This window comes from Ictidomys tridecemlineatus, chromosome 11, assembly GCF_052094955.1.
Source record: "Ictidomys tridecemlineatus isolate mIctTri1 chromosome 11, mIctTri1.hap1, whole genome shotgun sequence".
Lineage (NCBI taxonomy): Eukaryota > Metazoa > Chordata > Mammalia > Rodentia > Sciuridae > Ictidomys > Ictidomys tridecemlineatus.
In genome coordinates, this window is record NC_135487.1 from 7,994,818 (window position 1) to 8,020,548 (window position 25,731).

The window sequence follows — 25,731 nt, forward strand, 5'->3', positions numbered from 1 at the left end:
TAGCTGGATTTCTTTTTTGTTAATATTTAGTTGTAGATGAACACATAGTATCTTTATTAATTTTTATGTGGTGCTGAGAATTGAACCCAGTGCCTCACACATGCGAGGTAAACGCTTTACCACTGAGCTACAGCCCCAGCCCCAGTCCCAATAGCGGGATTTCTAATGCTGCATTTGTGCGTGCATGTAGCCTAGTTTGATCAGTCTCATTCCCAGCACCTCCCCGCATTCGTGGTTCTTGATGGAGACAGTGTGGAGCGGAGTAAGTTTGCTCTATACAAATGAGTAGTGAACTCCATACCTTTGATTTTAAAAGTCTTGACATTGGTGATCTGCGGTCTTTATAGATGGTGCGAACAGCTTCACGGATGTAGTCGTGGTGCTTTGTGCTGACTGAGCAGCATCACTGTCTGAATCGACTTCCTGGGGCTTTAAATGAGGCTATCATTAGACACAGGATGCTTCTCTGAGTAGGTGTCAGGCCTCCCACGGGCCCTGGGTCGCAGTTTCCGTAGTCTAGAGACAGATGCTCGAGGGACAAACCACACCGCAGCCTTTTTGTCTGGTCGGTGCTCTGCTGGCTCAGCTCTGCGTGGCCAGGCCAGAGAGTTTGTTCAGGATGACAGTGAAGCAAAAGGTCGCTGGTCAGTGTTCTCCAGCTTCCTGGCTGTGCCCTGACTCACGATCTTTCTTCCCTAGGCACGGAGTTTGTGGTCGTTGAAGATGTGTCCTGCTTCGACACCAATGCCATTATTCTGAAAGGCACTACAGTGCTCACCTATAAGCCCCGCTTTGTCGATCGCCCCTTTTCAGGAAGTTTGTTTGGCATCGAGGTAAGAAGTCTGTGTTGGTTACAGCCCTGCATGCTGGGCAGAGAGAAGCACCCAGAAAAGGCTTTGCCTCCTGAACTTTCATGAGAAGAAATGACCTGTGGAATTGGAGGACCTTGCCCTCTCCATTTCTCTTTCTTTCCTACTACATGCAGAGGGCCTTTTCCCCTCACACCCTCCTGTGCTCTTCTGGTCCCTATCCCCAGTGAGGCACCTTGATGAGTCCTCTTGTTCTGCAGGTGAGGCAGCAGTCCTCATTTCGCTTGTGTCGCCTTTGCCCCACATTGAGCACTGTCCTGTGGCCAGGGCTTTGAGGCAGTGGAGACCTGCTGAGGAAAGGGGTCAGGGATTTTATGTGCCATCCCTTCAGAAATATCTTAGATATAAAAGAGGACATTGTCTCTAACAGTGGTGCCGTTGGCTCCAGTTCCATTTGTGAAGGAGATGATTTGCTCCAGAGTGGCCTTTGTAGCCTATGAATTTTATTATGCAAAAGCTGTTGTGGTTCATTTTGAGCTGTGGGTTGTGGAGGCAGCAGGGCAGATGTGTTTGCCTGTTCTGAATTCACTGTCTCAGCTGACGTTCCTCTTTGCAATGTTAGAATATTTAGTCAGGATTCTGTTCCGCCTAGCGTTGAACTTTTTGTGCCTTACTTTTCCCAGTGCTATTGCTCAGGGGATGAATGAGTAAAACTCATTTTTACCATCAGCAGTATGAGCAGCATACTTTTTTGGGGGATCAAATATAGCTGAATAAAACATGAAGGTTTACCTTCTTGACCGGTCGTTTATGTAACATAAAGCTTGAGCCAAGGGGCTGTGTGCTGGGGTGAGTCAAGCACGGAATTGGATTCCCCTGGTTTGCAGGCTCCTGCAGTGCCAGCTTTGGTTGGAAAACCCTGATGATTGATTAATGAACTGTCAGGTACATTTGGGTTCTGTGAAGCTGAAGCTTCTTCAGAAAAAAAAAAAAATTTTTTTTCTGCTCCAAAGTCTTAGAAAAATGGTTGGCAAAATATTTGAGGTTCCTGGAAACTCCTCTTAGTCTTGTTATTTAGGCAGCGCTACTCCATCTGAATTCCAAGTGCTTTTTGATTATAATTGGGGGAGAATTTATAGAGTGTACTGAGTTACTTTCAACTATGGCATGGGACCTTGGTGTCACATATGTTTTGGTAGTGCTAGGAAATACCCCACGACAAGGTAGGATACAGAGGAGACAAGAGAAACATTTTCTTCTTTTTCTTGTGCTCTTCTTGAATACTTGAAGGAACTTGGTCCTAAAATGGGAACATACCTTCACTTCCTTCTGTCTCTCCACATATTTATTTTTTGTCATTTTATTCTAGAACACTTAAAACATATGCAAAATAAACAGAATAATGCAGTGAAGCCCTGTGTACCTGTCATCCAGCATCAATAATTAATGTATTTTTAATTAAGAAAATCTGAGAGGAGAGAGAATCACCTCTCTATGTTATCTGTATTTTCTACTGATAATTTGGTGTATTTCCTTAAAAGAAAGTCCTGCTGCTGTGATTCTATTTTGATTGGGCTTTGTTTTCCATAACCTATAATTAATTGTAACTCGATTCCTACATTCTGTATGATCTTTTTAGCTGTCATTTTTAAATGACTGCAGAGTGTTCTCTTGTGCAGATGTGATATAACCTTGGTTGTTCTTAACAATTCTTAACTATTAAAAAAGATTGAGTGACATTTTCTATATTTTACATTGTTTTATTGGACTCGTTCCTGGAGAGAAGCAATGTTATTGGGTTACAGAACATGAGATCATTAAGCCTGTGGGTGAACTGCTAAGCTGCCTTTTCCTATGGGTGGGCTGCTGGATGTGCTCTTGGCCGTGGGCAAGAGTGTCGGTCTTGCTCTTGGTGGAGTTTATTCCAGCAGTAGTCATGGGTCTTGCGATAACCCAGGACCGATCGCCCCTCAGCTGGCCTCCTGGGGTGGAAGGGTAGAGCCTTCCTAAGGTGGATGGTAATCCTTGCCTCTTGTTCTCTAGGTGTTTTCGTGCCGGCTAGGGAACGAGCAGGAGACAGCTCTTTCTATTGTTGACCCAGTACAAATTCAAGTGGAGCTGGTGGGGAATTCTTCTTACCAGAATAGTTCTGGACTGATGGATGCATTCAATAGTGAAGACTTTCCACCTGTCCTAGAGGTAACTATTAAGAGTCTCCGCAACGCACTGATATGCCCCTGACTTGGTCCTCTGCTGGCTCTCCTGCCTGCTGTGAGCCCAGCAGCATTGTAGTTACTTCAGTACATACAAAGTAAATGTGATGTGTCTCTGACCCTGATGATCTTGCAGTCTTAGGAAGGGTAAAAGACCTTTTAATTGTCTGGTATCATCTTGAGGTTCTGTGAAAGTTCACAGGAAGGAGAGCACAACGTGGGCAGGAGCAGCAGGCACCGGGTTGTAGGTGGAGTTCAGTCAGGGTTGGTGGGGGCAGGAGGAAGGGCAGGGGGTGAACTGTGGAGAGGAGGGGTAGAGCATCCATATCAGGAAGACAGGCCTGGCTGGGAGCAGAGGAAGGGCTGCCCGGGATAGAGTGGTACAGGGAGGTGAGGAGGCCTGAAGGTGAAGCCAGGCAAGGGACGCTGGAGAAGATGGTGTCGTATGTCTTTGGTGGAGGGAGTAATTAATTAATCATTTGTTTGAATCATAGGAGATGGCAAGAGAAAACCACATTGATTTTCAGTTTTAGTGGAATCTCATGGGATTGCGGGGTGGGTGGGGGAGACAAAAAATGTGTCAGAAGAGGTTCACACCTGGACACTCACATGACCTCCAGAGTTGCCTGTCTCACAGTAGTCTGCTGCCTTCACCAGTGGCAGCTACATTGCTGATCTCTGGTGAAGAAATACTATTATTAAACTTGACTCATGTGATGTTATGTTTGAATGAAGAAGAGATAAGTTATTGCACTCCCCCCCCCCCCCCTTGGAAATGAACCCAGAGCCCCACACATGCTGGGCAAGTGCCCTACTACTGAACTATATCCTCAGCTCCAAGAGAGAGAAATTGTTTTGGTCAGTTAGTTTGTTTGAGAGATTTAAAAACTTACATGGGGGCTGGAGTTGTGGCTCAGTGGTAGAGCAATTTCTTTGCACGTGTGAGGTACTGGGTTCAATCCTCAGCACCATGTAAAAATGAAATAAATAAAATAAAAATATTGTGTCCATCTACAACTAAAAAACCATTAAAAAATTAAATGGGTCCATCAGCTGATAGGTGGTCCTATCTCCTCCACAGCCGTTCTCTGATCCCCAAAGCTGTGCTCTAATTATTTGTAGAGGAAAATCACCCTGCTGAAGGATTATCATAGGTTAATATGTTTGATTTGATACAGTTTTGTGACCATTTGACCTTATAACTGAGGTATCCTGCCTCAGGGTTTTTAGTACTTATTTTCAAGATCATTGCAATCTTTTAAATGAGAAATTTGTTCTAGTTTTGTTGTACTTTTAGAACTTGAAATGGGAATTACATCTTTAAGATTATGGATGCAAAAACCAAATGTAACTTTAACAAATTGCTGCCTTTTAAATTTTGTTAGATTCAGTTACAAGCCCTGGACATCAGGCTCTCCTATAATGATGTCCAGTTGTTTCTTGCCATTGCAAAATCCATCCCAGAACAAGCCAGTGCTGCGGTGCCAGACTCGGTGGCGGTGGAGGCAGAATCCATTGGCAGTCACCTTCCAGGTGCATGGCGTGTTGGAGAGGAAACCAGAGAAGGGGCGAGACGTACCTTAGATCCTGTCTTGGGTAGGTGTGGAACTGTAAACCCACTCAGTATTCCTAATAACTCTCCTTCTTTTTAACTGGAAAATTTTTCTTTTGCACAGTTCAATTGTTCAGAGTCGAATTATCCGTCATTAAGTATAACTGTAACTCATAAGAATGACTCTAATTTTCTTTTAAATTAAAAAAACTCTCAGACCTTTTTTTGTCACGATCCCTTCTGAAATTTATGGCCAGTGCTCAAGTTTAAACTTTGAGAGTTTTCCTCTAAAGTTACAGACATAATACTAAATTTTAGTTTTAAGCTTCTAAAAACATAATACGCATAAGAAAAAGACAACATTTCAAGGTATGTTTGATAGAGGTCTGTATTAGCCCATTTTTTCCCTAGAGAAATGAAATGTTTTAGTCACCATTTCTGAATTTCTTTCTTTTTTTTTTTTTTGTACTGGAGATTGAACCCAGGGGTCCTTAACTATTGAGCCAAATCCCAGCCCCTGCTTAAAAAAAAAAAAATATATATATATATATATATATATATATATATATAATATATATAATATATATATATATATTTAGTTCTAGATGGACACAATACCTTTATTTTATTTTTATGTGGTGCTGAGGATCAAACCCAGTGCCTCACGCATGCCAGGTGAGTGCTTTACCACTGAGCCCCAGCCCCAGCCCCCTTTTTTATTTTGAGACAGGGTCTTGCTAAGTCACTGAGGCTGGCTTTGAACTTGTGATCCTCCTGCCTCAGCCTCCCCAGCCTCCCGAGTTGCTGTGGTGACAGGTCTTTGCCATGGCCGCACAGTTCATGTTTTTCTTAAATTGCACTGTAGATTTAATTTTTTTTGTGAGAGATTTTTTTTTTTAATATTTATTTTTTAGTTTTCGGTGGACACAACATCTTTGTTTGTATGTGATGCTGAGGATTGAACCCGGGCTGCACGCATGCCAGGCGAGCATGCTACTGCTTGAGCCACATCCCCAGCCCCACTGTAGATTAATTTACATATTATTATTTCCTAGAGCTGCAACTGGCTAGACTGCAGGAGCTAGGCTTCAGCATGGATGATTGTCGAAAAGCTCTTCTGGTGTGTCAAGGTAATTTGAATGGGGTGCCCTTATCCATTGTTTATCTTGACAATGTCCTTTCTTTCCGTTTCCTTTGCTCCCACAAGGTGAAGCTGCCAGTGTATTTAGATGATCCTTGGTGTATCTCCTGGGGGCTGAATGCAATCTGATCCTGGTCAGAGCTCCTGTGAGCTGCAGGATTTTCTGTGGATAAAAGTGTGGGCTGTGGAGTTGACTGCCTGGGTCAGATTCTGCCTCTGACCCTTATCAGTTACTTATTAGTGACTCTGGGCAAGTTGCTTAGCTTAGTCCCACAGCTTCCTTATCTGTGAAATGAGGATAAGAGGCCTTCACTGGGGGAAGAGCCTGGCATGCGGGAAGTGCTCTGTAAATGTAAGACTATTACTCGTGGTGGTTATGGTGGGAATTCTGCCATTCATGAATTTTTTTTTTTTAATTCATGTGATTTATTTATTTATTTTTACCCTGTATACAGATTTCAGAATCACATCGGTTACACATCCACGTTTTTACATAGTGCCATACTAGTGACTGTTGTATTCTGCTGCCTTTCCTATCCTCTACTATCCCCCCCTCCCCTCCCTTCCCCTCCCATCTTCTCTCTCTACCCCATCTACTGTAATTCATTTCTCTCCTTTGTGTTTTTTTTTTCCCCTTTCCCCTTTCTTCCTCTGAGCTTCTTTGCCTTTCTCTGTGTTTTCTTGTGGAGTTCGCTGTAGATCTTTAGAAGTATCCTTTTTATCCCCTCTTCAAATGAGGAAACCAGCTCAGACAAGTTAAGTAAATTTGTCTGAGGTCACCTATTGTACAGGACTAAAACAGATTTAAAGTAAGGTCTTCCTGACTCCGAAACCCATGTTCTTTCCACTGTTTTACCTTATACTTTCTTCTGGGTTCCCCTTTAAGAGAGAGAAGTCCTTATATTTGTGTGCATACTTTATTTCTTATGTACTATGTATATCCATGCATATTCTTTCTCTCTCTCTCTGTCTCTCTCTCTGTCTCTCTCTCTTGTATCTTGATAAGATTATTTAGTAGTCCTCCTTTACCTGTTATTTCATGATCTGTGTTTTTGGTTACCTGTGCTCAATCTTAGTCTGATAATATTAAATGGAAATCTGTAGAAATAAACAATTCATAAGTTTTTAATTGCACATTGTTCTGAGTAGTGTGGTAAAACCTTGTTGTCTCCTACCCAGGACATGAATCATCCCTTTAATTAGTGTATTCATGTTGTATATGCTACCTACTCAGTAATCACTTAGTAGCTGGCTCAGTTATCAGATCTGTCACAATATCACTGTGTTTGTATTAAGTATCCCTTATTTAACTTAATAGCCCAAAGCACAGGGGTAATGATGGCAATTCAGATATGCCAAAGAGAAGCTGTAAAGTGCTATATTTCCTTTAAGTGAAAAGGTGAAAGTCCTTGACTTAGTAGAGAAAGGGAAAAAAAATCATATGCAAAGGTTGCTAAGATATACATTAGGGATGAATCTTTCCATGGAATTGTGAAGAAGGAAAAATAAATCTGTTGGTTTTACTGTTAAATCTCAAGTTGTAAAAGTTATGCCCATAGTAAGTGCTTAGTTAAGATGGAAAAGGCATTAAATTATAAGGTTTGGTTCTGTCTGTGGTTTCAGGCATCCACTAGGGATCTTGGGAAATCCATGAATAAGTAGAGACTAGTATGTTGCTGTTTCAGTCAGCTTTCTCCCTGCTGTGACTAAAAGACCAACCAGAATAACTGTGGAGGAGGAAAAGTTTACTTGGGGGCTCACGGTTTCAAGGTCTCAAGAGACATCAGGCTCTATTCCTGAGGACTGGAGGTGAGGCAGGACATCGTGGCAGTAGAGTGTGGTAGAAGGTGAGGCAGGACATCATGGCAGTAGAGTGTGACAGGAAGAAGCAGCTCACATGACGATCAGAAGATAGAGAGAAATTCTACTTCCCAAATACAAATATCTATCCCAAAGCCACACTCCCAATGCCCCCTCCTCCAGCCACACCCTGCATGCCTTCAGTTACCACTCAGTCTTCACTAATTAGGTTAAGACTGTCATAACCCAATCACTTCTCTTCTGAACCTTCTTGCATTGTCTCATGTGTGAGCTTTTGCGGGACACCTCACATCTAAACCATAGCAATTGCAAATAGAATTTTATTGACATTTAAATAATAGTTTATTGAATTAAAATTTCATTACGGTATACTTTATATTATATGAGTAGTATCTTCCGGTATCATTATAATTTATTTAACTATTCTTTACTTTTAAAAAAATTCTTTCAATAATGTATTATAGTAAATACTTTTTGGTGTCAACTTTCATCTCTAAGTATTTCTTTGGTAGAGAGACTTATTGTAAATACTAGAGGACCAAAGGTAGAAATAATGTTTTTTAATCTCTTACCTGAATTTTACAAGTTGTTCTCTAAGACACATTGTACCAGGTCACACTCTGGACAATTTTATGTGAAAATGCTATCTTTTCATGTGATGGTTCACATCAACTATTATCTTTCATCCTGAACCATTGAAGGTGGACCACTGATCTTGGTTTCTTAGCTTTGATTTTGCCTGGACATCATTGCTGTTTTAATTAACTTTGTATCCCTTAATGTTTATTTTCCCTGTGCTTTTCACTTTTTCTTCAGTAATTCAAGCACATTTTTTTAAGTTCTAAGAGCCTTTTGGTCTTTCTTGTTTTTCTTTCTTTACAAACTAAAGCTATTTATTCACTAGTTCTTTCAGTAATAAAGGTGATAATAAAAACTGTTTAAAGAGCCTGTATTATGTGCTAGGCTCTGCTCTGGGAGGTTGACCTGTGCCCATTTATTTCCTCTTTGAGTCAGGCTTCTAATGGGTTATAGGGCACAGAAAGATCAAGTAACCTGCTCGAGGTCCCGTGGCAAGCTAGTGCAGAACAGCATCTGGAGCTGGGCCCTTGACCACTCAGGCCTCTGTGCTGGGGCCTATGGGCCTGAATGTGGGATTCCATCTCTCTCCTATCCTCCCCAACAGATGTCACGGGAGAAGAGGGCAGCCATTGGAAGTATGGTGGACACAAGTGGAAGGTGCTCTGTTCCTTGAAGGCAGAATTCCTCTTACTCTGCTAGCACGCCCCCCACCCCACAACTCTCAGAGTCCAAGAATACCTGTGGGATCAAGGCTCTCTCGCGCCACCTATAGGTCCCTAAAAAACATGTTCTTCTGTTTCCTCTGAGTTGCCAGGGTCACCATGGGAACTGGTGGGACTGATCACCTTTTAATTTCTCTGAAGGTCAACTGAAAAAGGCAGCAAGTTGGTTGTTCAAGAACGCAGAGCCTCTGAGGTCACTTTCCCTGGCCCCCAGTAGCCGTGAGGGTCCTGGGGCTGTGCCTGCCCCGAGGATCTCTGGAGTGGAGATCAAGGCTGAGAACGTGTGCATCTGCTTCATCGATGATTGCATGGACTGCGACGTCCCCCTTGCCGAGATCACCTTCTCCCGTGAGTGCCATCCTCACATTCGGGTTCCTCTCTGGTGTTTTCAGAGGTGGCTGAATTATTCCGGCTGTCCTATACTTGAGTATGGGTGAGATTTAAATAATGTCTTTACACATGGTTTTCATTATGTGTATTTTATAGAAATTTGTATTTATTTGCCATATATGGCCTTCAGCCTATAACTTAGGAATAATAGAAATTGTCATTGATAAAACTTCCATTACATTAACAACTCTAGCTAAATAATTCCTGGTTTCTCCATTTTGCTTATGAGGGTTTGTCCCCTCATAAGGTTTGAACCTGGGTCTCTCTGTCACTGAGCCATATTCCAGCCCTTTTTATTTTTCATTTTGAGATAGAGTCTAGCTAAGTTGCTGAGGTTGACCTCCAACTTTCAGTCCTCCTGCCTTAGCCTCCCAGGTTGCTAGGATTACAGGTGTGTGTCATTGCTTGCAGCTTGTTTATCTTTTTATGTTTCCTAATATTGCAGTGAATATTGTTACCAAGGCAGTTAAAGATAAGCTGAGAAAATAATGCTTCTACCTTGTTTCTCTCTTGAGAATAAAAAAACATGAAATCAGAATCTCATTGGAAAGCTCAGTTTCATGTCTCTTTCTGGAGGCCTCCTACGTGGTGGATGTGTGCCTGTGTCCTATGGTAGCAGGGGTCCAGGGCAGGAATACTGTGTCCTGCAGTGCTTCTTTGCAGGCAGATGGGAGGAAGCTTTTGAGGAGGGTAGATGGGAATTCACACTGGTTCACTTAATTTCTCTGTGTTTGTGTCTTGCCAGCTTCTTCTCTAGGGCTTTAATCTGGCCTTTTGCATCTCATAGAAATTATTCTTTGCCCTGTGCTTCCAGGCATTCCCAGGGACACTTATTAAAAGTAGCAACTAGGGGCTGGGGCTAGGGCTCAGCAGTAGCACCCTTGCCTAGCATGTGTGAGGCACTGGGTTTGATTCTCAGCACCACATATAAAGAAATAAAATAAAATAAAGTTCTGTTAACAACTAGAAAAAAATATATATATTTTTAAAAAAGTAACAATTAGAGTTTTGACCATTGCTATGAACATCTTTTGTGTAGGGAATAATTAGATAATTTCCTATTTTTCTATGATGATCTTATTTATTTATTTATTTATTTGCTAGGAATTAAACTCAGGAGCACTTTATCACTGAGCTACATCCCCAAACCTTTTTATTTTTTATTTTCAGACTGGGTCTTGAAAGTTGTGTAGGGCCTTACTAAATTGCTGAGCCTGGTCTCAAATTTGCAATCCTCTTCCCTCAGCCTCCTGAGTTACTGGGATTACAGACATGGGCCACTGTGCCCAGCTGTAATCTTAAAATTTTGAACAACATTCATCGGGACATACTTGTTCTTATTATTGCTCTCTTTTCGTATATTCAGGTAAAAGTATCTTATGTTGCAACAGGATACACCTATGTGCCGGGGTGGGGATGGAGGGAGGCAGATGAGGCCCTTGCCTCCAGCATAACATTTAGAGGTGTGCCCAGAATGCAGCAATCAAGATAAATAGTATTTTAATTCAATGTTTTTAAAAATCAACATGGATGATAACAGATACATGATGAACAGAACACTCTGCGTGCTCTGCGGTGGCCATGAGAGTCAGCTGCAGTCAGCATCTCTCTAGTGGGGTCTGTAAGCCAGGGCCACCTTGCTTGCCCTGCTCTGCCCTGCCCTGCCCTGCCCTGCCCTGCCCTGCCCTGCCCTGCCCTGCTAGCCAGTGAGATCTGCTTTCCTTGCAGGTCTGAATTTTCTCCAGCATGTGAGAACCAGCCCTGAAGGCTACGCCCACTTCACCCTTTCTGGAGATTATTATAACCGTGCTCTGTCAGGTCAGTATAAGGTGTATATTATTATGGGATTTAAAAAGTAAATTTAAATGTTTGCCTGGACTCGTTGCTACATAAATTTTACATGTGGGAAAGGGTGGGTGTGGGGGCAGGACAGGGAAAGATTAAAAGTGAGTGACTGAATTAGCCAGAAGATGGAGATTTCCTATTCACTAAAAACATATCTGACATGTTGCTACTGATTATTTAAACAGAAGTTTTCATAGTTAGGCCTTTCTTTTTTTCTTGGTAGGGGAGGGTTTACTGAGGATTCAATGCACTCTTTACCATTGAGCTACGTCCCTAGTTCTTTTTATTTATTTTTTTAAAATTTGAGGCAGAGTTTCACTAAATCATTGAGGCTGCCCTCTTGTCTCAGTCTCTGTCACTGGGATTATAGGCACATGTCACCGTGTCTGGCATAATTATAAGATCTTTCTGATTTTGGAATTTGTAGTAGTGAAGGATCATTTGTTCGGCCCTGATAATAGTTCATTTTCAAGGGAGATTTATGTCTGTAGCATTTTAACCCTCAGGTCTCCTAATTGCTTACTGGACCTGTTTGTTTGGTGAGAAGTGTACTGAGTCAGTGATAATGTGCATTTTGCCCACCCTCCCCCTAGATAAAACATGGCAGGTCAGGGTGAGCTGATTTTCCAATACATGCCTAGATTTTACTGCACAATTGCTTCCTTCCCATTGGAAAGGCCAAGGAAAGGGCCCGTGCTAGTCTTGTTTTCATTACTATAGCAAATACCTGCTGCAGGCGGTGGCTGCGGTGTCCTCGGCATCTCGTGGTGATATTGCTTATGTTGATCTTGGTTATTCTATAAAACCTCAGGGTCCTCTCAGGTGCTGGTTTTTTTTTTTTTTTTTAATGTATACAACCAAGCCCAGCACAAGCCCTTTGGGACATTGATTTATCTGGTCTGTCCTAGTGGCAGCTGTGAAGCTCCCCTTTCCTCTATCCTTTTTGAAGAACTGCTAGCCATAGAGAAATCAGGTCTGCAGATGAATGACAGGGAAAGTGCTCCTCCTCCAGCTTCAGTACTCTGCACACCACTATGGACTGTTCTCTGCACTAGGTCACTTGCTACCTGATGGTAGAGTTGCTTGTCCATCTCTATCCCTATGTATCCCTGTATCTCATATGTAATAGGTGCTTAATATGTGTTCAATTAAGCTCTCAAACCATGAGACTAAAAAAAAAAAAAAAAAGAAAAGAAAAGAGGTTTATTTAGCTTATAGATTTGGAGGCTGAATAAACCAAAATCAGATGGTCCCATTGGTTTGGCCTCTAGTGGGGTCCCAGTGGTGGAGGGCAATGTGGCAGAATGCCAAGGCATGAGAGAGCGCCTGCCAGGAGGTCAAGAGCAATGTAGGCTCAGGCTCCAGCTTTCATAGCAGGAACCAGCTCAGGAATTCCATGAAGACTGGGTTAGTCTTTTTTTTTTTAATATTTATTTTTTAGCTTTAGGTGGACCCAATATCTTTATTTTTATCTCTATGTGGTGCTGAGAGTCGAACTTGGAGAGTGCTCCATCACTTGAGCCACATGAGGGCACGCCCCCAGTGATCTCCCATTCTTAAAAGGTTCCACTGCCTCCCGTACTCTGCACTAGGGATGCAGCCTCCCACACATGCATCTCTGGGGACAGACCACAACTAAACCATAGCAAGGCTTAAGCAGGTTGAGATTCAGAAGCCACCCTGTATTAGGGCCAAGTGGTTTTACAATGAACTTTTTTGCCTTAAGAGGGTTTGAAGAAGCTCCCATCGGTTCCCAGAGCCAGTGAGGACTGCTCTGCAGGGCCTGCTAAGGCTGCAGGTGGTCGCTGCTGTCCTTATCTTAAGCCCCCACTTAACAGTGCTGCTGCTGATTGTTCTAGAGAGCAGACCACATTTTCCTCTGCTCTGGATTCACTTAAGAGTGACACTCTTGTTTCCTCGTTGTTCAGAATGTTTGACTTTAGAGTAAGGGCTCAGTCTTCCTAGTTGAGAGAAGCTCTTGCTGGGCATATGGTAGTTATTTTTCTAAGAATCATTTATTTTCCTAGTCCAAATATTGCTTACTTTTAAAGATGTTATGAACAATGTTCACATCAGTAAGTGCCAAATGGAATAAGTACTAATGTCTCCACCCTGTGTATTGTATTGTATTGGATTCACACTGTGTCTGATTGAATAAGTATATTTAAAAATCTTAAACGTTAACTGGCTTAGAAAAGTACTTTCTAAATCATAAAGAGACCCTACTTTTCACACCTGACAGACTGGCAAAAACTGAGATGCATCTACATATCGGTGCAGATTCGTGCTCTGGTGCTGGTATTAAGTTCATAAATTGACACCACCACTTTGGAAAACAGATCAGCATGACCTGGTGATGCTGAGTGTGAACATGCTTAGCAATGCACCTCCATGCTGCTCTCCAGGCATAAGAACTAGGAAACACAGATGACACCACTTGTAGTAGTGTTCTTCCTTGCAGCAATGAAGCTCGAATTAAATGCATGTCTTTCAGCCGGGTGCCATGGCACATGCTGGTAATCCCATGGCTCAGGATGCTGAGGCAGGAGGATTGCAAGTTCAAAGCCAGCTTCAACAACTTAGTGAGGTGCTAAGCAACTCTGTGAGACTCTGTCTCTAAATAAAACAAAATGGGGCTGGGGATGTGGCTCAGTGGTTGAGTGCCCCTGAGTTCGATCCCCAGTACAAAAAAAAAAAAAAAAGTCTTTCAGAAACAGAATGAATAAATGAGTTGTACATTCATTAGTGGCTTACCATTAAGGGGTGAAAACAAATGTACCCGGTGACCCTTGTCCATCTTGTGTAATAAAATGCCCAAAGACATGTTGTTGAGCAAAAGGAGAAACTTGAAAGAGACTGGATTCCAGTCCCAGGAAGCTGTATACAGGAAGACTGATTAGTGTGATCTTGAGGAATGCATACATGTGTGGTGAAATTATAAAGAAGAGCAAGGAAATGATCAAAAGCTCCTGCAAATCATTGCCTGGAGTTGGGTGGGAGTGGCTGCTGGGAAGGAGATGGTGGGCATGGCACTTGGTACTTCAAAGGAACTTGTGATTTTCTGTTTCTGGAATGGTGGGTATTTTCTTTAAGCTGTCCGTGTACATTGTTTAAATTCTTTTTGTATGATGACAAAAAATGAGAAAATTTTTGAGCAAGTTAAGTTAATGAGCCTCTAAGTGTATCTGTTTGTCTAGCTAGTGGCTTGTTCACGTAACCAGGAGCATGAAAGGTAATGGTCATGGAAGCTACTGTATTTCTTTTTTGACCAGACACTCCTTGAACGGCTCCAGAACAGGTCCTGACTGCTCTGTTGTGGAACAGGGCACGTGTACTCCTGCCCTGCTTCCTGCCACCTCTGGAAGACCATGGTGTGGGTGTCTGCTCTTCCACAGGATCCTCTGTGCTGCACACACAGCTGCGGGTGACCCGTAGCCAGAGCTGGTGCTTTCACTGTGAAACTGAACTGAGCTCTTAGGCTCTTGTCTGTCCTTGCTAAGCATTTGTGAACGGTGTTCCCCTGTAAACTGTTGGTGTCTGCTGAGCAGATGTCTCACTTCCTGTGTTCTCTTAGGCTGGGAGCCATTCATTGAGCCATGGCCATGCTCTGTATCCTGGCAACAGCAGGCAGCTAGTCGTCTGCATCCTCCTCGACTAAAGCTGGAGGCCAAGGCCAAACCCCGTCTGGATATCAACATCACTTCTGTACTAATTGGTGAGTGGGCAGTTGCCTGTTGCAGGTTGGTACCTTGCTCTATGCTAGTCCCTGGAAGATTGTTCACCCCCCGTTGTACATTCCTTAGTGGCTTACCGTTAAGGGATGATGCTGGCCATGTCTGATGTCACTTACTTACCAGGATGCTTTTCTGGCAGACCTAACACGGCCTCAGGAGTCTTCTCAACCCACTTCTCTGTTGATGCTTACAGTTTAATTTTCTTTGTTTTGTTTTGAGATGGGGGTCTCACTATGTTGCCCAAATTGTCTAGAACTCATGGGCTCAAGTGATCCTCCCAAGTCTCCCAAGTAACTGGGGCTGTAGGTGGGTGCCACCTCACTGGACTTTGCCAGAAAAGTGATCGCAAGAGTTTTAGACTTCTTGGGATATGTAGAGACCCTGCTGAACTTTCTCCTCATAATGCTTGGCCACCGGGGTTTATTAAATGTCCTAGAAATAATATAAATACATTTTTTCAGGTTATTAAAAAAATAATTTTACTTGAAGGTGTGGTTGGACCTGGTCCTCATAGCAGAGGCAGTTGCCCTTGTTGTTTCCGGATCAGGTTCTGTGCTGACCCAACTTGCTCACAGGGTTCCACGCTGGTGGTGTGTGCTCTGAAAGATCTTTGGTAACCCTGAAATGTACACTTATAGATTTGACGTGGTGAAGGAGAACCACTCTATCATTTCTATTTCTGTCATCTAAAATTAGAGTAGCATCTTCATATCATCAGGCATTTTTTTACATTTGCTATGAGGATTCACGTTCACTGCTTGATTTCTTAGTCTGTGTGATCAGATTTTGATAATTCTGCAGTTCTCTCTGAGTGATGTCATGTAAGTATGCAAATGGTGACTTTCTGCAGTGTGTCTGTCTGGTGAGGCTGTTAGAGTAGACATCACCTTGCCCTGTCAGGCGCAGTGGAGAGTGTGTGTTGAAATGAGACCATGTTTTTGACCTCCCCCAACTTAATCCCTATCCCTTTTTTTTGGTACCATCGATTGAACTTAGGAATGCTTAACCTCTGAGCCATATCCCCAGCCCCTTTTTATATTTTATTTAGAGACAGGGTCTCTCTGAGTTGTTTAGGGCCTCGCTAAATTGCTGAGGCTAGCCTTGAACTCTCAATCCTCCTGAGCCACTGTGATTACAGGTGTCTGCCACCATGTCTGGCAAAATCCCCATTTTAAATAATCAAATTCCCTTCATCAATTTTCTTGGATATTCAGTATACCAATGTAGTAGTAAGTTAACTTGTAATCCTCCTAAACTATATTATTTCACCTTTGTGTTTTTCACATTATGTGCTAAACTAGGTTAGACAATACTTCTTTGAAAAGCTCCAGTAAACACGAATTTGCCTCAAAAGGTCCTTTGTTATATTTATGATGAGCTTCTATGTATTTAAAAATATCTTCTAAAACATTTCCTTATTAGTGGTGAATTTTTTTTTTTCACTTCCAATTCCTTATTTCAATAGTGTTATGAAACCCAGAAACATTGTTAGGACCTCTCAGATTTTAAATAGCCAAGAGTTGGAATTGAAAACCAGAAACCAGTAACCCTTGTTCCAGAAAGTGTAATCTCTTAGTGTAAAAGATCTTCACTTTGGTGTAGCATGTGGTAGTTATTTTGTTACCTGCTATTCCCACTATAGTTCTTATCTCCAAAAAAGGAAGCTACTCCAGGAAGATTCTTGCTGGATTTCAGCCTCCTGAGCCGGTCTCTCCCTGACCATGTTCTTCACCAACTAGGTCCTTCTCGAGACTGCTTGGCTATGTTCCTAGTGTGCTGTGCTGTTCTGACAGAGCACTCTGTTCCCTGAGTGTGCCCTGGCTTTCCTGTCTTGGAGTCCCTGTGTGTGCTCTGCCTTCTGCCTGGAAAGCACCTGTTCCCAGCCTGTTGGTAAATCCTAGGCTGATCGTTTCTCAAGACCCAGAACAAAGGTCCCTGCCTCACTGAAGAAGGACTTTGGTGTGCACACCAGCACTTCTGCCAAGCAGAATATGTTTTCCATGGGCCCCTTGGTGTTTTATTTATCTTTGTGTTTTCACTTTTCACACGTGGTGTGGCTTCATGGTGGGCATTTTGTGCACATGCTGGAGCTTAAGTTCTCCAGGCCCAGACTTTCCCAGCATCCAGCAGAGACCTAGCATCTAGGGAGGCACTTCATAAAAGCTTCTTTTGCTTAATTGAAACTATTCAATGTGAACTCTCCATCCTTTCTGCTGCTCTTCTTAATATCTTTTGGGGATTCTTTTTTTTTTTTTTTTTTTTTTTAGATCAGTATGTAAGTACCAAGGAATCATGGATGGCAGATTACTGTAAAGAAGACAAGCAAATAGAGTCAACCCAATCAGAAGAGTGGATGGGCTCTTCAGTGGACCCTCCGTGCTTCGGACAAAGTAAGATTCGTATCTGCAGGTGTCCGTCTGAATTGTTGTACTTTACTAAGAAATTCAATAGACCTGTCATTCTCCATGGAGAAGCCTATCGGAAACCCTGGCCACCTTCTGTTGTTCTGTTTTAGTTTTTGCAAGAGACAGTTTTCTGGCACAAATTACTGAACTTTTAGGTGACCTCTAAATCTACCTATGCAAGGGAGAAAGGATCATATAATTTCTGATTTCTGGTAACTTTGTGAATGAACGGGTACGCCTGAGACCGTGTCTGGTTCGGCTGCTGCTTGGTTTCTGTTTTACTTGGCAAAATGTTGGTTTCCAGTATATGGGTATTTTTTATTGGGATTTTTAAAAACATCTCTTCTAAGATCTGAAGCTAGTGCTAGAAGGTTTGCACATGTATCCTTGAATAGAGGGAGAGTGGATCCCATGTGGTGATTTTAAGAGGGGGGGCCCTGTATTGTTCGTAAGGAACAAAAGAATTGCATACCCAGGCGCTTGAGGGGAGAGGAGTCTGTTTGTTCTTTGTTGACCATGTTTTCTTCCCTTACTTAATGCCTCACCATGGAGCATTCCTCAGAGCTGGGGAGATTGTGATGGAAGGCCTGGTCTTGGTTGTTCCACAAGCCATTGTCATCCAAATTGAACTCAGCCCCAAGTCTTTCTGTGTGGTTTTCCCGAAGAGTCTTGGCTGGGCTTCACATAACTCCTGAATACTTAAATATTCCGCCTGGTTTGCAGACAGTCATGGGAGGGTGACTGCTTAGTGTATGAAGTATTTGTGCTGGTTCATCTCTCCTCAGACTGCATAAAGCGGACTTTCTGTCTGCCTGTGCTCCTAGAAGGAGAGACAAAACCACTGTCAGTTGTGCTTGTCCTCCCAGTTCCCAGGCTCTGGGTTCCAAGGCCATTGCTTCGGAGCCTGGGCTGTTCAGATGGTGTCAGCTTCAATTCTCTCCTCCTCTAGCCTTCCCGATTTATGTGTCAAGGAAACATAATCTAGTCTACCTGGAATACTTTGGTAATCTCTGTGATATGTCCAAGAGTGTGTCTCTGAAAGTCATCTTTGTACTGGGAGGTTTTTTTAAATCTGATCACTGCAAATACTAGGAGGGCCTGATGTTTAGGAAGTGGATGAAAGGTCTGTCTCCTCCCCGACCCCCCTCTCTTGCCCCCTCTTTCCCTCTCTCCTGCTCTCCACTCTCTCCCCCTCTCTTTCCTCCTTTTTCCAGTTAATAAGCTGCTTTATTTATGCTAAATGCCAATGCTAAGTCAAAGCTCAGTTTTTATTTAGATTAGATTTTTGTGGTTATGTAAGCTGATAGAGGTAAGATGTATTTTTAATCACAAAATTAAATATACCTGAATTTCCAAATATATTTTTTTATTGAAAATTCCAAGATGGTGTTCTTTCTGTGGGACAGGGTTGTGTTCTTTAATAGACCTACAAAATCATTGTTGGCCTTTTTTTTTTTTTTTTTTTTTTGATGGCAGTAGATTTCAACCTTGTTGAACTGATCATAAACTTTCAGGTCTTGGGCTGGGGCTGTGGCTCAGCGGTAGGGTGCTCGCCTAGCATGTGTGAGGCCCTGGGTTCAATTCTCAGCATTACATAAAAATAATTAAACAAAATAAAGGTATTGTATTCAACTGCAACTAAAAGGTAAATTAAAAAAAGCAACTTTCAGGTCTTGAGAATATTTAACCATATTCCCCCAGTTGTGCTTTTTATTCAGGCCAGCCTTAAAATGAGCCTTTGGAATAGCCCTGACTGTGAAATGCAGCCCAGGGATACAGCATGCTGATTTCTCATTGTTTCTTTAACAGGGAAAAGAAAATATTGGCTTCATTTTGATGTAATCGTGGGCTTTGTTCAGTAAGGCGAATCCTGGATGGCCTGGCACCTCCCTGAATTCATTAGTTTTGTATTTCAGGCTTGTTTTATGACAATATCAAGTATAAATGTTCTGAAAACTTGCATTTCCAATTTAGAATTCAAACAGCACTATAAGATAGCTCCTTAGAAGAGACTGCTTAAATCTGGGCCCAGACTGAGTCTTCCTTCAAATGTCTGAGGCTGCTAGGGGCCTCCTTTCTACTGCCACTTGGTTCTCCAATTGGAATGGAACAACCACTAAAAATCTGTGCCGATTGGTTTCTGGAACTTTTCTGGGCCACTTTCAGGAAATCACATGCTTTAAATTAAAAGTCCTCATGGAGTGAAGAGAACCTTGAGTGCGTTTTTCTTCCCCTAATTAGGAAAGAGGAGTAGGCTGCTGGGACACGGCCTTCACAGCCCGGCCAGCATGAAAACGGGTTTGCTTTGTCTAGGACATTCCTAGCTCAGTCGCTGCAGGAGGGTGGTCCTGCGATTGCATCTTACTGTTCTCTGTGCCTACTTGCTGTGTGGGGGTGACCATTCTCACTTGCTGCATTTATTCTTACCCTCTAACTTTGTCTCTCCTGTCTGCCAGGCCTCCCCCTTGTCTACCTTAGAACTAGGAGTACAGCCAGCCTGACTAACCTAGAACACCAGACCTATGCTGGAGGTACAGTACGGCCAGCGAGGGCTTGCTTCCTTGTCCTATACCAAGAACTGCCTTGTACATCGAATGTTTTTGTAAATGGGAGTGGAATGGGAGGTGTTGTGAGTACTTTGCTTCAGTAACAGGAAGAACATTTTTAACTAAGGAGCAGAATTGCACTTTGTTTCTGAAGTAAGTGATGAGCTGAGTCTTCCTTGTCAATAAACTCCTTGGCATGGGATGCAGACATATCAGTGCCAAGCACGGGGTTTGTCACAACCAAAGGCACGCCAATGCAAGAGCCCTGTCCTCTACCAAGCAGGGCTCAGGACTCTGTAAAACAATCAGTGGACATTTATTCTTGTGGGAATGTGGGTGGCTCTATGAAATAGGAACTTCATAATAATGAATAGAGTGAAGAAAAAATTGCATAGTAAATAATTACTTGTGCACAAACTTTAACTTTTTTAGTTATGAATTTATGTGCTTAGGAGATAGAAAAGAAAATTTTCTTTATTTTTATATCTGACCCCTAAAAGTTCCTTGAGAATTTGACTGAATAATCAAATCAAAAACACACTGAATAATCGGAGCCCAGGATGTGCGTTTCTTCCTTTGTTTTAAGGAATATGATTTAATCTGAGTGGTTTGTTTGCACACAGCTGATTCCAGATTATGGATTGTGACATATTTTATTAAAAAAGGCATTTGAACTCCCTCTACCAGGAGCACAGAACAGGGATACTGATACGTGGAGAGGTGGATATGGGTTTATTACCTTTCTGGAAGGTTTTGCTTTTGATTAGTTCTGTTCACAGAGCAAGCTTATGGCTGAGTCTTTATTTATTCATGAATGGATGCCTCTGAGCTTTCTGTATGTTACTTATCAGCCTCGCAAAGCCAATCATTGTTTCCATGAAGCTGACAAGGATAGCAGGACTCAGATGATGGCTTCATTTGCTTTCATTCAGCGTGACTAGTTAGCAGCAGACCTGCTGCTTTAATCTATTTATTGCAGTTTATGACCCGGGTCCTTCTGATAGCCTGAGCTGCTGTATAGCAGGAAACCTGTATTGTTAGTAGTGGCCAGATCACTCTGCAAAAAGTCCAGGGGCTGAAAATTTCCTTAGTGGGAACCATTTGAGGCCGAACTTGGATGTGAGGAGCTTTGGGTTATCTCAACCCATGAAGAATTAGATTTGGTCACTAGAGGCAGATTTTTGAGGCCGTCAGGGAGTAATGTGCTCTTTGAAGGATTTGGGAATTTTTCCTCTGATACCGTTCCAAAGGCAAGTACATAGTTTATTTGGATCCTGGTGCAAGAGATGTCAGAGCTGTTCCCTGGTGTTGGGTTTGGATTTGTGTGCACTCTGAGAAGTGGTGGCTGAAGTCTGCTGTTTGGTCTTGGGAACTTCAGCAGTGTTCCTGCCCTTGGTAGTTAGTGCCAAGGTAGTGTGCTTGTGGATCTCTCTGTGTGGATTCCTCGTGCTTTATTCTGCATTGCAGTGTGATCAAAGCCATCTGCCACCTGTTCTTTTTAAATCTAATTTGCAAGTGGAAACTTCCAGTCTGGCTCATGGTGGTACGGGAAAGCACATCTGGCTCCTTTTCCTCGTGGCCCTTTATCTGCCGTAATAAAAGCAGCTGTTTGCTCTGGGAAGGAGTCATCTCCAGAGCCCGCAGCAAATGCTGCTTCCTCTGCGCCCCCTCTGCTTGTGCAGCAGCCTCGCAGCTACTCCTCCGTTTTCTACTTGATGAGCACTGTTTTTTTAAGGCAGACCTGGAGAACCAAATGGAGCTACAGGAATAAAAACTAGGCATGTTCCTCACTGAAGCTCACCTTTGACAAGTACTTGGGTGTTTTTAGATAACTGGCCACAAATTGTGGGAACACGCTGGAGCCTGCTCATCGTCTTAGTGGATTGTTGTGCCATAGACTCACCGAGCCACTGTTGTTATCAGAGTACAACTTGCCTCACTCTGAAATTGCTCGTCTGGCAGTGTTCATGGCAGTAACTTCTGGAAACTATAAAGGATACAAAGGGAAAAATGAAGCGATTGCTTTTTAAAAGATGGTGCTAATCACTGGCAATGGGAGGCTGCCCAGGCCTCCTCCTGGCAGGGGTAGCAGCAGGACAGGTTGTGGTTTGCTGCCTTGATTTTTGTCAGTAGGAAGCCGAGGCCCTATGGATAGGCTGGGCTTTGGCCCGTGCTCTCTGCTGTCGGTGCTTGTTGTTCTGTGTAGGTGCCATTTTCTCCCCTACTGCAGACCATTCCAGTCTCTGTCTTTCTCTGCTGTCTTTGTGATTTCAGGCTGGATGGGGCCTGTGGTCCCCTTATGTGTTTCATCCAGGAGTTGCCCACGTTGGGTTGTCATTGCCACTGCCTGTAGATCCTGCTGCCACCTCCCTCTTAGTTTGTATGGCCAGTGGAGGTCACATAGGCCCTGGGCCAGAGGGGCCTCAGAGGCTCCTAGAGGCTGCCCTTCATGCGCTTGGGGTCCTCACAGTGTTTGTAGGCAGGTCACTTCCCCTAGGATCTGGTTCCGTACAGTTTTGTATTGACCGTTGTTCTCTGCGGTTTCCTGGTAGAGGCTCTTGTGTAGTGAAGCCTGTTTCCCGTTTCTTTTGTAGTCTCCATAGTGGCCACCTCATAGGAGCTGGCGTTGAAGTCTGTGATAACAAATGAGCTAGAAATTTCATTTTCATAGCTTTGGGATCGTATAGTCCTGGTTTTTCAGGGAGAAAATAATAACTATCATAATGAGAGATTGGCAAAAGGTATTTTTGTTTTCTGTACTGTGGCTGAAGGTGAACTTTTATATGAAGGAAAGCTTCCTTAAGTGAAGTCCTTGTGGACCAGGCTTCAACAATTACTCATGGTATAACCTAGGTGACCTGTTTAGAGGGTATTATTTGGGATTAGTGGTCTCTCTTGATTCCAGCCGAGGCAGGTTCTGATGGGGCCCTCTTCTGAGTGATAGGCCTGTTAGAGTTGGGGAAGGTTTGGGAGTTGGGGTGCTGGGGGCAAAACATGGCATGTAGCCAGCCCACACCTGAGTTTTCATTTGCCCCACTAGCTGACCTTGTTTGTAGATAGAACCTTCTCTCCTACCTGGCCTTCAGCCCCTTCACGCAGGAGGCAGTTTGGGGGCAGGGCGGGTGTCTCACCTTGCAGGTGAGGTGTGTGTTAACAGCCTTTTCTCATTTGGCCGCAGCAGAGGTGAAAACTCCCAAACGCCGGCAGCCATTTGTCCCCTTTGCTCTGAGGAACCACACGGGGTGCACTTTGTGGTTTGCCACTCTGACCACCACACCCACCAGGTAAGGTGCAGGCAGCCTGTCCCCTGGAGCCTTCTTTGTCCCCCAGTCCCCCTTGCAGCAGCACAGCAGAGCCCTTCTTGAGAGCCCTGGGTTTACGTCTGAATCAATAACTGCCGTGTTGCTTGCGACTAAAATGCTCAGGGGTCACTCCAGGGGAACTGGGCTAACTGGGCTGCGTGAAATAACCACACAAGAGACAGAAATACCTTTGTCTTTGGGGATGCTGTGACGGCTCCTCTTATCTTAAGAGTCTACAGAAAGAGAGGGAGAGCACGTGCTGACCCCTTTTATTGAGGAGAAGCCATTCAACTGAGGCCAGGGGTCAGGTTTCAGGGGGCTGAATCTAGCTTCATGATGTCCACTGTCAGCAGGTTGACTGACATCTAGGAAGGCCACACCCAAGGGCAGAGTAAGAGAAGGGGACACAAAAAGGGAGTTTCCATGGAACATTCTATCCCAAACAGGGCAAGGGGTAATATCACAAAGGAACAGGTGAGTGTAGCTGGATCCATGGGGCTGCAGGAAGGCACGCCTATGCAGTAAGACACATTTATTTACATTATTTCTACCCTCAAGATCGGGACTTCAACAACTTAAGAATAGCCAGATCATTTGGGGGGGGGATATGACCGACAGTGCCTCAACTGATCAGGAGGGGAAAAATGCTGGTCACATGACATGGCGGCCTCCCACAAGTAACTTCTGTCCTCCTGAGTGTATCCTGAGTCTGCAGTGGTTAGACTGTGCTCTCCATCCTGCGTGTTTTATGTTTAAAGGTAAAGGCACGCAGGTTAAGGGTGTGCGTAGGAGGTCTGCAAGAAAAGCCACACTCCTCTTCACGATCACCATGCCCTTCCCTCTCCTTACGGAAGCATTGCCTGTTTATTAAAATATAGACATTTTGCTTCCCACACTGCTTCAAAAATGTCCTCCAGCCTCCCCAGCCCCGGGAGGGTTATCCGAGACCTGCTTCAGCACAGATGGGCTTGGCTGGAGTTTGGAGGACAAATAAGTTTTCCTAAGCTGAGTGAGAACTTTTGTTGAGAACTCTTGGCCTGTTTAGATCTTGTGTCCTATTCTATGTACCTGGTGACTTTGTAGCATAGGCCATGAAGTACACAGAATGGGTAACAGAATCAACTGATTCGAAACTGCATTTCCCCTGCCCCCACTGAGTATAATGCCCTGGAAGGGAGGTTCTTCTGTTTAGCAGTTTAGGTCTGTTAAATTCCAGCCACGCACTTACATGTTCCTTTAAAAATCCTACCTTACTGTATACCTGCCAGACTCTGCTGCTGGAGCTAAGTGACTAGGTAGTGACAATTCAGCTATTCCTAGAGTTCGGGTAAGCTGTGACTGAGCATGGGATCACCATAGTCACTGGCTTTGAGGTCCTCCTCTGTGGCGGGCTCCTACCTTACTGCTGCGGGCTGTCCTGAGAGGGCTTCTCCTCAGCACAGAGCCCTGAGGAGGGAATGGTGGAGACCAGGGACAGTGGGTTCTTCTGATTGCTTCCAGGGCGGCATTGTCTCACAGTGGGAGTCCAGGTGTGGTCCCAGAAGGGAACGGAGCATTTCTAGACGATGCTCACAAGGTCAGTGAGTGGCGAGAAGTCCTTACGGGTGAAGAGATTCCCTTTGAATTTGAAGCCAGAGGAAAGTTGAGACATAGGTAAAGTATGCTTGTTTCTTCTTTTCCTTAAAAAAATAAGTGAATAGAAAAGTGAATATAAATGATTGTCCCTCATGTTTTGTTTTTTCACTTATTCCTGATTTTAATATTATATTTTTAAAAGATATTTTGAAAATCATTGTTTCCTTTTATAAATGTGGGCTGTCTTGCCATCTTGGAAATACGTCTCTTTCCATTGACCATCCGTTTACTCAACAGATGGGGAGATAACCTATGTGTCTCTCATAAGTTTGTCTAAGCATGGACATTATAACGCTCAAGTTCATTGCATGTTGGCCTGGTTTCCATGATGCAGTGGTGACATGCTATTCTGAAAAGGTTCTCAAAACACATTGGTCTCACCTATAGTGTATGTGTGTTCCACATAGCATTTTTAGCGGGCAGCTAGTTTGAGGAAGTGGAGCCAGTGAGGGTGAGACGTGCATGAAACCTATCTGGGCAACTGCTGACGGATGCCCTCCTGAGGTAGCAAGCTGAAGGGTCAGGAGGAGGGGAAGAGAGCTTTATATCTGGCTATTGAGAGATGGTAAAATATCCAAAGAAGTGTCCCATTATTTGCAAACATTTTTAAATGGAAGGGCTATCCAGGGGGCATGGATATTAAGACTTAGTATTTGGACAGGTAAAGGTCTTAGGTTTTAAGCCTCAGATGGTTCTGAAGCTGAGTGGACATGGAAGAGGTTGGCTTCATCCTTCTGCAGGCCTTTGTGTCTCATGCTGCCGAAGTCCATGTGCCCACCTCTCCCGTCCCTGGTGCATTTGATGGTTTTATGCCCATGAACATTACACCTACCTGAGAAGGGTTGTGTATATATGAGTCTCTGGAAGAGAGAGAGAGAGACCCATGTATTCCAGGGCAAAAAAAAAAAGAAGTAAAATAAAGTCCCTGTGCTGGTCACGTGTCCCTGGAAGCCACTGTAGTTTCCAGGGACGAGGGTCAAGCCATTGTCCTGTCTTTTCATGAGGTTCCCAGAGAAGCCATAGGACTGGACAGCATC

At 43.6% G+C, this 25,731-nt stretch overlaps 1 protein-coding gene across 8 annotated transcripts in view; it reads left to right on the top strand.

The window, feature by feature from the left end:
- Nucleotides 1-25,731, top strand: part of Vps13d (vacuolar protein sorting 13 homolog D) — a 242,682-nt gene that overhangs the window by 80,716 nt on the left and 136,235 nt on the right. For 4 of the 8 annotated variants that reach the window (XM_078025311.1, XM_078025312.1, XM_078025306.1 and 1 more), the window contains 11 exons: nt 700-833; nt 2,853-3,008; nt 4,408-4,618; nt 5,630-5,704; nt 8,979-9,185; nt 10,956-11,045; nt 14,647-14,787; nt 17,074-17,196; nt 19,668-19,742; nt 22,936-23,041; nt 24,560-24,712. In XM_078025311.1, the coding sequence (XP_077881437.1) occupies nt 700-833; nt 2,853-3,008; nt 4,408-4,618; nt 5,630-5,704; nt 8,979-9,185; nt 10,956-11,045; nt 14,647-14,787; nt 17,074-17,196; nt 19,668-19,742; nt 22,936-23,041; nt 24,560-24,712 (1,471 nt within the window). The remainder of the gene's footprint in view (nt 1-699; nt 834-2,852; nt 3,009-4,407; nt 4,619-5,629; nt 5,705-8,978; nt 9,186-10,955; nt 11,046-14,646; nt 14,788-17,073; nt 17,197-19,667; nt 19,743-22,935; nt 23,042-24,559; nt 24,713-25,731) is intronic. The other 4 variants (XM_078025307.1, XM_078025308.1, XM_078025309.1 and 1 more) reach the window with 4 other exon arrangements.